This window comes from Numenius arquata, chromosome 8, assembly GCF_964106895.1.
Source record: "Numenius arquata chromosome 8, bNumArq3.hap1.1, whole genome shotgun sequence".
Lineage (NCBI taxonomy): Eukaryota > Metazoa > Chordata > Aves > Charadriiformes > Scolopacidae > Numenius > Numenius arquata.
The window spans coordinates 36897948-36917142 of NC_133583.1; the positions used below are offsets into that span (position 1 = coordinate 36897948).

The following is a 19195-nucleotide window of genomic DNA, read 5'->3' on the forward strand; positions in this document are numbered from 1 at the left end:
ACAAATGTTTCACCTTCGCTTTCCAGCAGAAAACTTCTCAAATATTAAGAGGTGGAGGGCAAAAGCACCATTAGCGTTCTGCTTCTTCAAATGCAAAAGCAGAATCAAAAAAAATCCCGAAGAAGAAATTTACACACTTGTAAGGGAAAGTATTTGGTAAAAGAACTTTGTTCTCTTTGTCATCAGTACAGATTAGTTCTTGTCCTGAATTTACACTCTTTCCTACTGCAGATGATTAGGACACTTCCATACTTCAGAGTTTGTTCATTTGTGAAACAAGGATAGCAATATTGTCAACATCTTAAATCTGAACAACGGTTCTGCCCTAGATGGCTGGTATTTATGCTCCAACACACAGATTTCAGCCTCTATGGAAGCAGACATGTTGCTAGCCCTCTCAAGCTTGGGGAAGACTTTAAGAGCCATAGAAGGGCAAAAATACAAATATTTTTCGTATTCAAATATAATTATTTTAAGGCAATATAATAATTTTCCTTCTTAGCCCAATGTTGACAACACTAAGACAATAACATTCAGCTGCCAGCCTCAGGAGTGCGGTAAAATGAAATACGGCTGGGTGAGTGAACTGAAACCAAGAAGTACTACCACCTTGATTTCTAGACAAGCCACTTACCTACTGCTCCTCCACAGCACCAGCTGAGGAGCTGTGGGTGCCCCATGTCACTGAAAAGCTTATCCCAGCTGTTATAACCTGCAGAGTAAACTCTCTGAACACATATGGTCTCGCCATATGTGGAGGTCAGCTCCAAGTTCCCCTTGTATGGTGTGGCTGAACAACCTGTGACTCCAGGCAGTAAGATCAGGTCAAGCCTTTGGGGAGCATCAGATTGATGTCTTAGTAAGGGATCGCATTTGTATCTGCTGTGACTTTTGCCTTCTCCAGTGCTCCTGCAGCCTGTTGAGAAAGACTAATATGTACAGTAAAATATTTCAAAATGAAACCATTTTTCTGCAATTCCCTGTTGTTCATAGCTAACTCCACTGTGTTTGAGGTCCTTGCCTTGCAATAATATAACATCATGAAATCAGAGATATGTAAAACCACTTGTTTACTTGCTCTAAAATCATGCTGAAGCCAGCAGTACTTGAGGACCAAAGGAGAGAGGGCTGAGGCCCTGTTCAAAACTGATGCCTTCAACCTCCAGCGACCATGGTCAGCATAGCCAGCCCATGACACACTCCTGCTGGCTTGCTTTCCCAAGCAGGGCGCAAGCCGCAGGTTAGGAGAACTATCAACGAGCAGAAGCTGACTCTCACTTATCAGCTCTTCTGATGCACCTAAGATCTAGACAGGGAGCAGACTGCGGGACAGAAATAAAGAGTCTGGTCTATATAACCTACATTCTGTAAGGCTGCTGCTGGAAGCATAAAGGGTATTCCCTGGTACTTCTGATTTATTCTGTGCTGTACCTTACTTTGAGAAAACCTTCATCATCTCAACTATTTGGAGAAAAGGACTCTACAGCACAGGTAAACTTATTGCAGTCTGATGATAGGTTATTGAAATAATATCATTTCATCGACTGAAGTAAGTTTTTACTATTTTTATTAGCGTAGAAGAGTCAGCGTAGCTGAATGGGGAAAAAGCTGGAATTTATTTGTTTTCACGTCATTCACGTGGTTGTAGATCACCTATCACGGCAGAATTGTTACTGTTGATGGTAGGAGTCAGAAAGAGCCCAGCTTTATTCCTGTGCCAGGTCAAATGTTGGGTAAGAAGAAACATCTTTAGATTTGTAAAATGAGCATCTCTGCTCTGGAAGTCATTGGAAATGTCACAATGCCATTTTTACAGTTGTTTTCAGAGAAGAACAGCCCCTTAATATCCTTTGCTATTTTCTATTAGTCTGTATTCAAAACACAGGATTTAACTAAAGCTTCTAAAGGATATTGCAAGAAACACATTTAATATGTGTCATAACAGAAGGTACAAAAACATTAGGATGCAAAGACAATAAGGTTATCTGATGTCTCTTAGCTGGGAAAGACAAGAAAGCTCCTCACAAGGCCAGCATTACTGCACGCATCAGTGAAAAGCAGTTGAATATTTAATGTGCATGGTAAATATAAAGCAGAAAAGGGAGCCCAGATGACATATGACAGCATAACACTCTGCAGTATAGGAATCAGCTCAAGTACAGTATTCACATAACACATTTAGTATTCAGACTAACACATTTTGTCTATACACCATCCTCTATGTTGCAATGGCATTGTTTTCCTTTTTCTCACCTTCTGATGTTTTCCCTGTAGACTCACATTCACATCACATGGGCATTTACTTCAGTCATTGCTCACTTTATAACGCATTCATGCACTCCCTGCCTGCATTGTTCAGATACTAAATTTTACATCTTTTTTCTTATATGGTTCATGAGATTTAATGTTCTTTTCTCTTTTATCTATTTTTTTCTGTCTTCAGAAAATGCAGCAGGCTTAGCAGGGAGGGAATGTATTCTGAAAGTTGCTTTAGAACAATTAACTCACAAATATAAATATAATACTCTACTTTTACTTTTTTTTTTTTTGTAAGAGCAGGAATAAATACTTCTGTCTTCCAGTTCTCTCTGTAAATAAAAACTGTAACTCTAATCTCATCCTAAGGACTAGCCAAAAACAAAAAAACATTTTGGTAATTCTGGTATTTCTGGCTATTGCTATCATCTAATGCTGAAACTTTGCATGTTTTCAATTACTTTGCTCCTTAAAATACAATTGGTAAAAAAAATTATTTTGCTGCAAGCATAGAAAAGTCTTTTTTTTTTTTTATTTTTGTGTCTGTTTTCCACCGGAAATGGAAATGAAGCTATGTTCAGTGGTAATTTTTTTAAACTTTGCTTCTAAATATATGAATTTTTATCTAAAAAATAGCAAAACAGCAGTGATACCCCAACAGCAGATGTTAGTAACCTATGGGCTTCCACTTTTACACAGTAAAATACTCTTTATTTGCTGGACAACTTGGCCAAACACTGACTGAAATGAGACCATAAATCTGTTTTAATTCCATAAATCTCAAATAGCTTAATTGACCAAAAGTTTCTAAAGAAAAGAAAATTCCAACCTCACTTTCAAGCTGAAAAATAGAGTCTGGACTTTCACTTGAGTACTTATGAAAAGAAAAAGAAACTGAACAGAAGGAGTTTACAATGGAAAAGATAACTTACTCATACTGAGTGTGTTGTGGCAGCAATCTCTTGGGATTCAAAGTTTGTCCTTTCACTCAAATTGACAGAACTGAAACATGAGTATGAGGCTTTACATGGAATTTATTGCCAGATTAGGACCAAAGGAAGCTCATTCACCAACATCACAATTAGAAAGACCAAAAGTTACCCACATCTTAGATATACATATAGATATATATATAGATATATATATATATTTTAAAGGATGCCAGATAAAGGGTAAATATGGAGATTTCCCTGGTACTACAGATTAAGCACTTCAGAATATGTAGCCACATTTATTCAGTTGCTTGCAAGGGAACTATGGTCCTCGATTCCAACCAGTACTTTATCTAGACAATGATAGTGCTATAGCTCCTTAACAGTATTGACATATCAGCTCAGCATAACAAATACATCTTGTAGGCTAGTGTTAATGCCTTGGAAACTAACCGTATGCTTAAGATTACTATCAAAAGTCCATGAAATTATGATGTTTGCAGATAAAACAAGGCTGGCACGTTAATCTCCCAACTTATCTCTTGATGAACTCTGCTTGTGAAGTACATTCTTGTGCAGAGTATTTTTCAGTTCTTGTTAGGAAATTTCCTTCCTAATAACATCTGAAAAAAATTTGCACACTTTACTAGGCATATAGAATATATTTCCACTAAAAAGCAATAAAAAGAATTCCTGTTCCTGAGGATCTGAAAAATATTTTGGTTTCAAAAGATCAGGAACACTTATCTGTTTTGATACAGAGAGCCACTTAAATGAGAGGCAGAGCTTGTTACAAAAATATCTGAGCTTTGTACTAAACTAACCATGCAGCAAATACAACATTCCTTAAATTTATTTAAATAGTTGATAGAACAGATTATTCACTTTTCAAGAAGAATAAGAGCACTGAAATTAAAAAAAAAAAAAAAAAAAGATACTGCTGTAATTCAGTGGAAAGGACAGGAGAATCAGCAGCTTTATAAATCTTTGTAATTATTTCACTCGAGCAGATTTTGCACCACTGCAGACAACTTTGGTTGTTGTTGGACCCTGCAAACTGCTAGAGATTTTGGAAATTCTTAAGTACATAAATAGTTTGGGGTCTAATTTATCTATTACTGAAATAAATGAAAATATTTCCATTTCTGTCTGGTGCAGCACGGTTAACACTCACACACTGCGCTCTTCTTATCCCCCAAGGGACAGCACCCTCTGTTCCCTCTTCTCCAAGGAGTAATCATTTGTGGGTGAAATCAAAGGTGCAGTTTCTTTCCTGATCATCCTGCAACAAGAATTTTTCTCCCCCGTTGACTTTTTGCCAGTTATCAAGGAAAATGATGTGTGGTCTGAACACAGTAAGCCTGGCTGACACCTGGAAGCTGCTAATCCTGGAACAGGAAAAAAAAAAAAAACCACACAAATCTGCTTGCAATTAAGATCAATGAGGAAATAGAGAGTAGGCATGGAGAGGGCCTGGCAACATCACATCTTCTGCATGGCTAATTTTGGTTTATATTCACAAATGCCAAAGCCTAATTTTTGGTCTTCTTATTTGGGCTGACTCAAATCCCTCAGTGAAGTAAATGGCAATGTAAGCACACATCTCCCCCACAAAGCTTCTATAGTGATGTACCTGTTATCTTTTTTAATTCCAAAGCCTACCATTTTGTGAACTGATGCAGCATATTGCACACAAGAGTCACGCAAGACACTGTGCTGCGTCTCATGGAAAATTCCATTTGGTCCTTTCTTATTTTATTGTTTCGTTTAATCAAACACAAAACTCATTCAGGCCAAAAGAAAATGCTCGGCTTCTATAGATATGAAAATGTAACATGTCCTTCATAGAAGACCTAAACCCACAAGTAAAGGGTGGTGTCTTCTGTCACTTTCTACAGGCTTGGGAGTTATTATCCGCACAAAAACTTTTCCTCATTCTTTAAATACATGATATTGTCAGGGAATCTCAGTGGTTGCTGAGGATCTCTCTGGAGAACCCAAACAGAGTCCCAGAGAACACTTCAGTGTTGTCAGTGTCACCTATCATTCCTGGAAGTGATCAAAGAAGGTGGTTTTGGAGGAGACCCCGGAGACACAAAGTGGTACTGAGGGAAATTAAATGACACAAGTAGGAAAATTGTAAGTAAAATGGATTTGTAAAAATCATACAGATGGGGACAGTACCCAACACCTGGACTATATCTTAGCTCAGTAGAATGACTTCATTATTTTAAGTGAATGTTGTGGCTCATCTGTAAGGTACAGAAGTTTTATTATCCTGTCCTTTACTGGGAACTGAACAGAGAGAGAGAGAAGAGACTACAATCTACCCCAGGATACTTTAACCACAACACTTTAAAAAAATAAAGCATTATTGGTATAACCTGCTGCTAAGTAATGGTCTCCAAAACTGAAGTTCTCTAGATGGAATTCACAAGGAAGTGATATTTCTGTTCATTACTCCACTACCCACCCCCCACCCCCCCGCCCCGGAGAAGCACTTAGGCCTGACGCACAGGCTGGTTGGGGTGTAACCGGCCTGGACCCAGAACCCTGAAACAACATATTTGACCTCAAGAAAGGTTTGAGTCCAAAACTCCTAGCTCGTGATCACTTTTTTCATCCTCTCCCAAAACTACTGATGAAAGAGGAAGCAGAAGTATTCATCCAGAAGAAAATGCTAACTCATGATACTTCTGCTAAAATGATATATAACTTGCTTGATTTCATGGTTACCTTACTGATCTTGAAATAAGTATAAAACTGAGAATATTTTAAGGAAGTGTGCAAGTGTCAATCAGAAGAGTTACTCAGAGTCATAAAGAAGCATCTTGGAAATCACTGATTCAGTTATTAGTTGAATTAAATAGCTTATTTGTGGTATAAAAAGTAAAGACAGCAAACAAGAAAAGCATCAGGTCTGTGGGACTTCCGAACGGGATTTTGGCAGAGGATGGATGATCTCCAAACACTGAAACACAACCACAGCCAGGTGCTTTAAAAAAATGGCTCATCCTTGGTTTGAGGCAGTGACAGGTAATGAGAGTGATGGAGCCAAATCCTTTCAATATCTGAGACTATTTAAAATCAAACAAGACCCTTCAGCAGTCTTTAATCCATAATAGGGTGTGAAGTTGAGCCCTCAGGCACCAGCACAACGGAGTGAGGCCTGCGCTCAAGGGTATTTGCCTGAGAGGAGGGACTGATTGTCCAGCCTGGGAAAGAGAATTTGTCCTGGTGCTCAGACAATAAATAACAGGTCAGCTGATGTCAAAAAGGGGGTTTAGACTGCAAGCCTATAATAGGTTACATATTAATAATTTATTACCAGTGTAAATGCAATATTCTTGCAGATTAAACAACAGAGAATGCCATACTTTATTCCAAAAGAGAAATTTTGTACACTAAAAATGGCTGATTTCAACAGCTCCATAAAAGACTACCCATCAGAATCAAGTTTGATTACTCAAGGCTTCATGCCTCAGTGTACTAGCAATGGTACAGACACTAGGCAAGTGACAGACTGCTGAAGATGGAGACTAGGGGGTAAATCCTAAACTGGACCTTGCTAATTTTCATTCTCAACAGGAGTGTTAGAGCATGGGCAGGGCTGCACTGCCCTGGTACAACTACTAGGGACTGATTGCAGGTATTTGTGCAGGCAGCAATTAGGTGGTATGAAGAGATTAAATTCAATTACCACTTCCACCATGGATTGCCTAACTGATTTCAAGTTAATCGCGTCTCTACTTCATGCTTCAGTTTTCCTCTCTGACAAAAGGATATTGGCCTGCTTTAAAGTGGATCTAGAAATTGAAAGCTGCTATTTAAGAAATAAGGCAAGAAGCAATAAGGATGGAGCTGAGAAGGAAGAACGGCTTAGGCTTATACATACATACATAGGTCAGCTCTTGTATCTGAGGAAGGCGGAATCAAAAGGGGGGGCTGTATCAGAAATAGCTTACACCTGCAGATGAAGGTGGATTTTGACCCGCCTTCATGCTCTGTAGAAAATGTTACTATCAGACTGTATTGAGGAGCCCACAGATGTAAATTAATAGTCTGGCTAGAAAGGGGGTTGAGTTGCACTCATAGTCAATACGCCTTGCCTTGGAGGACCAGAGATAAATTCAGTGATCTGAGCCAGTAGATTTTTTTTCCTGTCACTAAGAAGTATGATCTTCAAGAAAATCTTCTGAAAGTGTAGGAAATCATCTTGAAAGAGATTGACAAGGCTGCCATTACTTCCTAGAATGTTAGAGTAAATCTCTAATCTGAAGTACAATGTATTTTCTGTTGGTTATCTTTAGGTGGCAGTAAGGTAAAAGCATGGAGTAGAAAGTTAAGAAATCTCTAACACATTTTTAGAGACCTTTTTCTCATGTGCTGTGCTGGCTATAGTATAGAAAGAGACTTCATAAACCACTTGTATCTTCAGCAGATACCCAAAAAGCAACTGTTAGAGTTGGTTTCATCCATATCACATTCAGACACAGCCCTTTTCAATGCCAGCAATATTATTACAACTACTAGATACTATATTAGGTATGCAGTACTTGATCCAAGAATCCCTGAGGACAGAGGTAAGGTTCACAGGTAGAGACACACTCATATGTTCTTATCCAAAATGGAAATCCACTAAAAAAAAAAAGCCACAAGAAAAAAATAACTCCACCAATAAAACTAAGCTCCAAATCAAGATTCAAACAGGGTTTCAAGGAGTAATTCTTGGCATACAGGTTTATAGATTTTTTTTTTCATTTATACTTTTCACATACGCAAATCATTCAAAGTCTTTCCTGAAGCTAAAACATAGTGATGTTTGTTGTCTCTAAACAACTTTCTACTTGAAAAAAAGCCAGTAGGATAAAAACATACTCAACATTTTTATCAAGGAATATAATTAGCTAAGTAACATGACAGTGTCATGTAGCGTGCTAAGGCAAGTATTATGTAGCCAATAAAGGTCTATCTTATACTATTAATATTTACAGTTGGAAGCAGGAGATGGCTGCAATCGAAGTGCTGCACCCAACAAAGGCTAGCTGTTGACTTGATACCTTGTTGTCTGACAGTGTGAAACAGTCAAATAGCTACTTACTTCATCACCGCTTGACAGCATAATATTAATGCTAGGTAGCAACACATGGCTGTTTTGTAGGAGCTTAGCACCAAATAGGGAGAATAATTTCATGGAACAGTCTTGAGATTGTAGGCTTAGCTTATTAGCAGAGAAGTATGGATGGAAAGTGTCTGGCAATTACAGAATAAAACAGGAATCATCACTCTGTCTCTGCTATACCATACATTGCTGACCCACCTATTACCACCACTGGACAGAGCAATTTCTTATTCCCACAGAAAGCAGCAAGAGGCAAGACTGACAGTTTCAGCACAGGTTGCATCAATTCTTACAGAGAATCAGTACCCAGTCCAGAATGACGACTCTGCTTCACATCATCACAGTCAGGGACCAGAGCCAACAGAAGGTGGATTCATCTGTATGTGACACTAGTCTTTGATGGGTACTTAGTGCTGTTCTCAAAGACCTGATTACAGAAATAAAAGAACATCTACCACTAGCATCACTAATTAAGGAAGACATCTTTAACCTCAACTGTTGTGTGCTGGAAAATGGAGTTTTGAGCAACCAGTTCTGTGCCCACACCTCAGGCTGTGCAACTCCATTAAAGATAATTGATAACGCAGAACACAGGCGAATGATGCCTGGTGAAAACAATGTACATGGAAACATACTAGGGAGAAGAAACAACATGCAGTATTCACTTAGACAGGATTTGTGCTTCCAGATTGCAAATACCTCCACAAAATTTCTCTTTTATTTCCCCTAATACAGAAAAACTTGGAATCTAGAATGTGAAAGAGAGTGAGAAAGAGAGAAAATATGTGCAAAATTCAGAAAATCAGAAGCACATTAGAAATGGTTTAGGTTCACCCTTGACATAACTGTTGATAGCCCACATAATCATTTCCTGCCCTGCTCTCTTACCCAAACACTGTCATTCCCATCAGCCCCATCTTGAATGTTATAACATCATCCCTCACATGCTGATCTGCTCAACACCTATGCAATCAATGAAGAAAGCAGTTTTGAAATTCATTCTTCTTTCTCATCACTTTAACTATTTCAACTTGTCTGCTAAATCTCTTCACTTCTTTTCCTCAGGAACTGTCCTGCCCTCACCTTCAGCACTGTAGCATCTTTTCCAATTCTTCTCCTGCTTTTGGGTTTAACCTACTGATCCCCTCCCACCCACTTTACTCTCCCATGACAACAAGAGCAAACTTTGTCAAAAGGCCACTACTGTGTGTTCTTCCAAATGCCTCTTCAGGAGTCATTCCTACTGTGCCAACTATAGGGATGCAATAAACTCAACCCAGCTGTACAGGCGCAATGACAGAAAGTTACTATTTTCAATGATAGTCTTTTGTTTTTAAATATCATCCATTCCTTCCTGCAAGATGCTTGCCCGATAAGGCTTTTATCCAACACCAAGATTTATTCATACAGAATCTGCTGTCTCAAAACTGTAATGCAGTTATCCCCTATGGAGAAACACACTTGATACACTGTGCTGTTATCCATGTACCAAAATAATTCTGTGTCATACCCCAAAGCATTTCCCAAACTGGAAAGGGGTATTACATCCCAGAGACTGACACCTTTACTAAAACATTTGTCTAGTCTGCGATTTAGCAGCTATGGGACAAACTCCTCCTCAGCATGGTTTGCCTGGATTTGCACTATAGATTTTCCCTCTTATCCTTTCAGATTGCAGCAGATGGTGAAGTTCCTACACAGGAGGCTGTCGATAGAATTTTAAAAGGCATCTCTTAACAACACATTGGAACTGCACATTTAATCTGTGCTGCACCACCAAGAGGATCTTAAAAAAAGCTGGAGCACACTTACAAAATTAGCACTGGCAGTTGCTGCAGAAACGCTATCAAGGAGTCTTCTCAAAGCCCACAGCTTAATGACAGCTTACCTCCCAAACTGCCAGCCAAATCACTTCTCTGTGTACAACCAACACCCTGCTGTCTAAGAGAAAAGGCACTTAATACTCTGTCCTGTGAGACACTGATCCAGCAAAATATCTGATGGAGATTTTAAGGGGCTACTTATGTACTTTTGCATTTTTGGGGTTCATGGCTGAACCCACGTAAAGTACAGTGGTGAAAACAGAAATATTATTTCTTCTGCCTAAGACAGGCCATCCCAGGCATACTAAATATCACTGTTTTCATGGCTGGACCATTTCCATTAAACAATTAATATGTCAGACATCAATATTGCAAGTAGTTAAATAAATTATAGTTACTGTATGCAGCCTGTTCTTTGAAGATTAATTCCTAAAAGTGAGCTTCTGAGTTTGAAAAGCTACTCAGCCAAAAGGCTAATATTGTAAATAGAAGGCCACTTGAGCTGAATATACTATCTGCAAATACTAGCATTGAGGAGGGGGTAAATTTTTTTGATTTAAACACAACACTGTTTCCAAGTAATCCAGGAATGGTCCTGCAGCCTAATGTGGGGGTGAGGAGGTCTGTGTATGCCAATCTGACTGGAAGATCAAGACTAATGTGAATAACACCCTTGTTTAAGCAAAGCTGCTTTACAGTTTAGTTGCAACACTTCAGAGAGCTCCATCTCCAATCTCCAATTTCTTGCTCCACTATAATTAGAACAAACTTCCTTGTTAACTTCTGTGGTGTCACAACAGTGTGACTTCATGTGTCAGGAGGGAGGCTGTCAGAATTTCTTAATAAGGAACTTTCCTTGCAAGCCCAGCTAAAATCCTAGACTTCAATCAATGTCTTCTTCATTTTCTCACAGGACACCAGAGATGTAATTCTTCCTTGACACTGAAGATTACATTTTTCTGATCTATAACTGGTCAAGCCAGATGATCAATTTATCATTATAGCTGCTAACACTAATTCTCTCTATATTTGTGCTTTTACTTCAAGAACTGTCAGACAACTAAAACCTGACATTTTCCAGGAGGGAATTCATTCAAACTATCGCTTTTCAACTAGGACAAACTATTCAAACTACATTTAAAAAAAACCCCAAAACAAATGTGCACTAGATAGAGATGGTAGTGAATGTAATTTCTTCAGAGACATTTTAAGAAAATATTCAGACAATAATATCTACCATAAAAACAGAAAAATAAGAAAAAGATTACTTACAGACACTCTTCTTCAAGGTGAGTCACCTATATATATATATACACAATACTGTGGTTCTTCTGCACATATTGTGACTAGTCACCTAAATTCGGCAATGTCCATAGAAGTATGTACAGGACTTGGTGTCCCACTCAGACCCTCCAGCAGTGAGATTGTCTTTTCCTGCAGATCAGGAAAACAACTCGGAGGCTGATGGCAGAAACAGCAATGACAACGATGAAAATTCATGGTTATCTACAACTCTCTATGTAGTATAGATAGATTTTTCAGTGGACTACAGAGGTAGGTGAGGGATGACAGGATAGCCTCCTCACAGTGGAGATGGTGTCAGAGGGAAAAGGTCCCAAGATGTAGAGAGAAAAGCAGTCATGCTTACCCTGGTGTGTTACCTGGCATACAAAAGGCAAAGCTACCTGTGACTAGCACCAGAGCCAGTATGTGGCAACTACAGGCCAGCCTGAAATGGAACTATGGGCTGGCCAATTGCAGGGGGAAGCAGTCCTATCTTCAGGCCATGGTGATCTTCATCAGGTATTCAAGGCTTCAAGTCTGAATCTGGTGCTCCTACAAACTGGTCTTGTTCTTATTCATTAAGGAAGCAAAACTTGAGAGAAACCCTGCGGCAGTCTTCCTAGATCTGTTTTTTTTTTCTCTTGCTTTCTGCTTCTCAATTTCAGACAATTCAAACACTTTTCTTACCAGATAATCCTGAAGCTTGTTAGGCACAAGGTTTCAAGTACAGCAGATATTACATCTTTCAGGATTTACTTCCTTCACACACAGATGCAAGAAGAATGGCTATGCAATGCGACTCCAATAGACAATGCACTTTTGAATCCCACAAGATAAACTGAAGAGTTGTAAGGTGTGCAGAAGAAAAGGGAGTTGGTGGCCTCACTGGTGATAAACAGTGGAAAATCAGCTAAGGTGCACTACAGACACTAAGTGCCACAGGTATCAAAGTAGAAAGGCATAAAATATTGAAGTACCTGAATGCTAACCATGTATAGACACACTCAACATAGATGAGTGCCCACATGGACAACAGCATGAAGTAGGAAACCAGGATAAAGCATAAAAAGCATAAAACAGTTGGAGGAAATAGGTGATTCATATAGAATCTTTAAAGTAGTTTGCCCTTTCCAGGGGCCTGTGCAGTGTTTGGCTCAGCTGGACATGGATCTGCTCTCTTTAAATGAGTCCAAAATGGGTTATTGGTTCAACTCAGCAGCCTAACATCTAGGTCAACACAGCTCTTGGGACCTGCTGGCTGGTGTTTAGCACAAACAGAGCAGCTACTTTTTACAGATTGATGCGAGAGAGAGCACAAGGTGCTTGTTTGTGAAGGTGAAAAAAAGAATTACAGGAAAAGAGACTTCATATGCCGCTCATTTGAGGTGTTTTATTGGAACTAAGTCAATCTATAGATTTATGGCCACTTTACTGCTGTTGAAAATAAACTGTAGTCCCACAAACTGGGGTTATCAATGCATCTCATTGCAACAGATTTGTGTATGACTGCCTGGATTTCTCCTTGAACTACTGGAATTCTTACTTGAATTCAGCATTTAACAGAAAAAAATTCTGATAAGATGGCTGTAAATCCTCAATGAAATAAACTCAGCATATCCATGGGTTTTTTAATCAAGTTAATGGCTTTTCTTCAGCTGCTCAGCATTATCCCTATATGCCCCCAGACCTTTCAAAGTAATTCTGACACGGATTAAGACCATTCAAGCCAATCGTCCCTCATTACTATAGCAAATGGTTTTGATTTGGGGGCAGTAAATCTGGATGGCGTGGATCAGAAGTTCTTACCGTGAATGAAGTGATAACCTTGTGAGTGGTGTCAGGACTCAGGATCCGGAGACTTCGCTGGCAAAAGCTCCAGCGCACATGAGCAGCTGCAGAATTCCCCTCACATTGCAGAAAAGGGAATCCTCTGGGGTTTGGCAATCCCTTTGTTTTTTATAGCTTGTGTTGATGTCTCTGTCTTGTGAAGCATCCAGAACCAGGCACATTTCTATGCGAATGCCGAAATGAAGGCTAATTAATTCTTAATGCCCAGCAACAAAGGCATGCTTCTGCTTTCAGAACATGTTGTGTCTTTCACGTCCCAAAGACACATAGCCTTGATCCAAGCCACATTTTCCCACGCAAAGCTTGTGCCCAGGTCTCAGTGTCCTTAGGAAGCTCACGCTACTTCTCTCACACCCACGGCAATTTCTCTCCTGGAACCACAGCTAGCTCTTCTCTCTCCCTGATCTGGCTCAGTCCTTGATGTCTGTGGCCATAATTCTTATCCCCCATATCAATATAAAACAGGATTAGATCAACTAAGTCATGCTGATGTAAAACACACAAGAGGAAGAGGCCCTGTGTATTTTGCTGGCTCCCTTGTGCTTTGCCTCTGACATTTGGCACACATGGAAATGTTCATATATAACAAATCCCTAACGTTTCCCCTCTTATAAAATAAATGTTTGGAAGATGGCTTTTTAAAGATAAGCATACATACACCGGATTGATAAATGCTACTGAGCTTTGACTTGTGAACTGGGCCCTCCTTATCAAAACTGTTCATCTACAAAGCAAATCAAGGAACTAAAGCAGAACAATCAATCTATTTCAATAACCAAATGAAAAGCAAAACCCAGTCCTACCTACAAAGACGTTTCATTCCATCCAATGATTTATTTTTTCTAATCTAAACATTTTAAATCATTTTTATTTAATAATTCAAAAAACCTAAAAAATTAATCAGCTTTGAAATGAAACCACCAATGAAAGCCAAAAGGTTTTTAAAAGACAAAAAAGATTTTTTGCTAGATTTCCTCCTGCCTTTGCAGATGAAGCTATTCACTACATGAAAACTAAATTCAAGAACATTTTCTTTTTCTTCCTTTTTTTCTTTTCGATTTTGTCAAAATAAATTCATCTTGCACCAGCTGACATGCAAAGATATATAAATAGAACATGCTACAGAAAATAACTTAGCAAGAAGCAGATTGGCCTGCTAATGTTAACAGACTTCATTTTGTCGGTATTACCATGGCACATGGCATCATCTTGCCGTCAGCACCCATTGCCATTAAGGATACACCTTTTACTGACAGCTTTTGCATATTAGGGGCAGGAGAGCTCTCAGAACTGTTCTGTCACTGACTACATTTTAAACAGGCTCATAAGACAATTCACTTTGGAAGAGCCCTCGGGAGGTCTCACAGTCCAACCTCCTGCTCAAAGTGTGATGAGAATCTCTAAGGTACTGCCCAGTCAGTAAAGTTAGTTACCCTACATATATTTAGTTATTCATAAGCAGTGCTGAAGTTACATTCAGAAATAGCTGTGATCACCTTGTGGCATTTATTGGCAAGAATTATTTCTGAAAGTCCATCACAGCGTGTGAGGGTCTGATAGGCTTCCCTGACAACAAAGGTCTTTAGCAAAAAAAATCAGTAACTTGTTTTTCTTCATAAATCTTGAGCTGTCCTGTGGCTTTTTGTTTGTCCTGAGACAAAATGAAGTTTTCCTTGCTTGGTCCGTTCCTCTCCAGAGCTTTCCCCTTCTGGTTTTGAAGCTCTAGGCCACAGAAGACCTCTTGTGTGGGACTCTACCACAGCTTTGTGATAAGCACACCAAAAAATTGTATATTCATAGCAAGTGGCCATCTCCCAAGCAACCAATTCAATAACAAGATCTTAACAAGCTAATACGGGGAAGTGAATAGCAGCCCATGTGATATGAAACTAAAAGGTGATGTTATAGTGTGGTAGTCTAACCAAGGAGACATCAGCTGTGCATTGCTCACCCCCCAGCACTTTAGGACTCCCACAGACTGACATTCACGGGTGATCTGCTACGTGGCTGTGAACACCCAGATAAGCAGCTACACACATGAGCAGTCCCGCGGTGGTCACCGAGGCTCTGCTCTTTGAAACATCAGAAAGGTTCATACTCTAGATCCATCTATAGTGAAAGCAACAGGCAAGGACTTACCAGAAGAGCCTGAAGCACTGATATGGGACCTTTATGTTCAAACTGCTTTTTTAAAGTCGACTCTCTACCATTATGCAGAATACACAGTAGGGTTGGTAACAGAAAACCTCTTTTTCCACTGTCTCAGCTGCACTATGTTTCTAAACACTATGTTTCTAAAAATGCTGTTCAGTCCTTTCTTTTCAGGATCACCAAATGCTGTGATGAACAAACTCTGAGATGATGGGGGACAAAACTTCTCAGGTTATTTTTTTTCCAGATCAGCCAGTTGATTTTCCAAATTAGTTTAACTGTTCAGCCATTAATTACTAAAGAAGCAGTTGATCTTGATAGGACCAGACTGCAGAGCCTTCTGGCAACTCTTGTTATCAGTTCAGGGCTACTGCTAAGGGGGCTACCTATACTGTAAATCTGTGGGCTGATAAACCAGGGGAGAGCACTTGAACAGTAGATTTTTTTTGGAAAAATAGAATCCACCAAAAAAGATGACTTAAAGGCTGGGGTTTTTTCATATTTAGGATTTAGAAGCAATACAAACACAGAAATAAAGTTATCTTATGTTTCTGATCATGATAGAAAACCCAGCTGTCTAGATTTTAATCTAGGGGGTAAGTTTTTTTACATACTCACTCAAGAGGAAGTGTTTTGTCCAACACAGATTCAGGCAATGTGAGCAATTTTCAGTAGTTTTTTTCAGGTTCAAGTCACTGGTTGACCAAACCAAATCCAATGAATGAATAATATTTATTAAACAGGAACAAGAATTGGAACAAAATGTGTAGTGGATTGTTATGGTGCGCTATTGGTAAACCTTCTGTAATAAGTAACTATTGCAAAAAAAAAAAAAAAAGCCGTTACAATATTTTAACTTGAGAATGAGGTTTAGGTATATGACTGCATTTTAACAAGTCACAGCAACTCCTTCGCATAAAAGTTTTCTTTAAGAAATAAAAATAATTTGAAGGATATAATAAATTAAAATATCTCCATAGATACAGACATACTTACAACAGGAATAGAAAGAGTATGGACTGGAAAACAGGACAATAAGTTCAGAAATTCCACATACCAGAGACCAGGCAATACCATCCATCTGCCCGTGGTGGCAAATTTCTTCACAAATGTCCCAGTCAACCCAAGGGTCAGAGTTAACTTAGACTGTCTTGGTCCTCAGTTTCCCAGAGCAGACAATGAAGATAAAAGATAGCTTCTGAGAATAAAAATTCCATTAAAAATTTGCAGCCTCTCTGAGACAAGAGGAACAAGGGTCATATAGTCTAACACAGTACAGAGAAAAACTAAAACCTCAAATATATCTGTAACACCATCTAAAGATGAAATGACCTTCCCAATCCAATACAATTTAATAGACCAACATGTTTCATGCCACCTTGTTTTAGGGTTGGAGTCATGTGGTCTGTCACCTGCACTAGACTATTTCTCTTGGAAAAAATGTTTTTAAAATCATAGGAACCATATATTTAGCCATCAAGGACAGAGGAAAATATCCTAGCTGGTCGTGCATCCCCTAAAGAGAATCCCTAAGCCAAACTTACTTTTATTATTGTAGTAGGACCTTTTACATCAGAGTGGAGATGGAGAGGGAAAAAAAAGAGGAAAGATTGTTTTAACAATTTCCCTCTGGCACTGTCATTCTTCTGCAAAGGCATCTGAGCAGCATGAGCCCAAGCAATGTACGCACAGCAACAGCATCCACTTACAGTACAACCATCACTGAATGCAAAATCGTCATCCTTCTCAGCACTGTAATTGCAATTCCTTAGAAATTACGAGTATGCAGGTCACTAGATTATCCTGTAACATGCAGTATCTAACTGGGAAATGGGCTTTGACCTGCTGTTTTCCATTTCTAATATTTTGGGATTTGAAAGTTCAGCCTCAAGCACACATTCATCTATGGCAGTTCAGCTGTCACTCATAATACAAATCAAAAGATGATGGATGGCAGAATCTTTCCAGAAGTTCAATTCCTGCCAGGGTCATTCTGTCCGTAGTGACCACTTTTCCACACTAACCACATCACTTCATTGGCTTACCTCACCATAAGTATTTTTTACATATAAAAACACATATGTAGGTGTGTATAAAACATTCATCTACTAACTATAAAATTTCTCTGGTCTAAAGCTTTTCAACTGGCAGATTTGTTTATGTGCACTGTGCCTTCTGACATTATCACATTTCCCACTGCCACATGAAAACAGAAAAAAAAAAATTCAGAGTGCCCTTACGTTCATCCTGTACTGTACTGCTTGTGTTTCTGTAGATGAAGCTACAAAGCCTGTGTGTAGAAGAAGAGCTGGATGAATATTTTAAAACATATTTGTGAAAATATACTGATTAATTTCTCACTGAAGAGATTTCAGTTGCACTTTTGTGCAGCCTCTATACACTTATTTCATGCAAACATGCTGGTGGAAAATTTACTAGCACAAATGTCTATAGAAACAGTATATTTTACAAAAATATTTACAGTAAGACAATTTTCTAAATATAAGTACAAGTATTCACATAAACTTGACTCCTCCAGCAAGAGAAAGAGAAATGTGACTGCATCCAGTCAAAATTGCTCATGTTGAACTTTTGTTGTAGCAAAGACTAGCAATAATGCATTCATATCCAAATTAGGGATAAGGAATTATTATTAAAGTGACCAAAAAAATAATTGCTGAATTACTACTTCCATCTACAGACATGTTAGCTCACAGGTTATTTTCAAGCAGAATAGGAGGCTGTCATACGAAATGTGTCATTACATGAAATTTATTCAGCTCTGCCTTGTCTATTAAATATCCAACACTGTAATTTTCTGAAGAGTCAAAAAAACTGAAATCTGGAGTAGCTTATGTACTTATCTAACAATAAATGGTGCTTCAGCAGTAGCTCATCTATGCAAAGCCCTATCCGTAGAATGATTTTTTGTTTTCCTTCCATGGTAGCTCAAGTATGTCTCAGTATTCTCTTGACATAAATTATATTGCAATTATTTCAATCCTTCCAGTTGACAACTCACTTGATCTCGAACATATTCACCTCCATTGGCTCAGTAACGCTGGCCTTGTTATTGATCCTCTTCTTGGCAGTTGTGGTTTCAGTCATCGCTGCCAATAAACGGGCAACTCAAGGGACCTACAGCCCCAGCCGGCAGGAGAAGGAGGGATCCCGGGTAGAGATGTGGAACATGGTGCAGCCACCGCCGATGGAAAGACTGATTTAGAAGAAAGCGCTCCTCCATCCTGGAAGATGACTGAAAAGGGACAGTGTACATATGTTAGATATGTTCATTTTCATTCGGACTCCAGGAATACTCGCTATAAAGATTACAATGACTTTGGGCTTTAAATATTTTCCTTTTAAGTTAAATAACATTAAAATTGTCTTCGCAATTAAGTGAACCAATGCCATTTATCATTGGTTTGGACCAACCCATCCAAGGACTATTTTTATTTGCACTGGAAACTCCAGCCTTGGTAATAAGCAGTAGGCATTACAGACAGTAATGGCTCCTGGGGTACACGTAAGTGCCTGTCTCAGATGCAACACGAATAACAGCTTTTTTGTGCTTTCCTTTGACTGCCTAGCAATCAATGTTACAGAAGATGATGCAGACAAATCAAATGAGTCTGTACGGTAAAGACATTCTAATTCTGTTATCAAAGGTTTTAGTACTAGAGCTGTGTCTCAGCATATCTACTTTCATCTGTTAATCAGGGATTAAAAGGAAGCTGTGCAAAAATTCTCCAAAATAAATGCTTCAAATTTAATTGGTT

The 19195-nt window shown here is 38.9% G+C and overlaps 1 protein-coding gene across 1 annotated transcript in view; it reads left to right on the forward strand.

The window, feature by feature from the left end:
* The window catches only part of CRB1 (crumbs cell polarity complex component 1), a 99373-nt gene extending 80731 nt beyond the window's left edge, over positions 1–18642 (forward strand). Inside the window, exon 13 of the mRNA XM_074151778.1 lies at positions 18427–18642. Within this exon, the coding sequence (XP_074007879.1) occupies positions 18427–18642 (216 nt within the window). The remainder of the gene's footprint in view (positions 1–18426) is intronic.
* Positions 18643–19195: the final 553 nt, after the last annotated feature.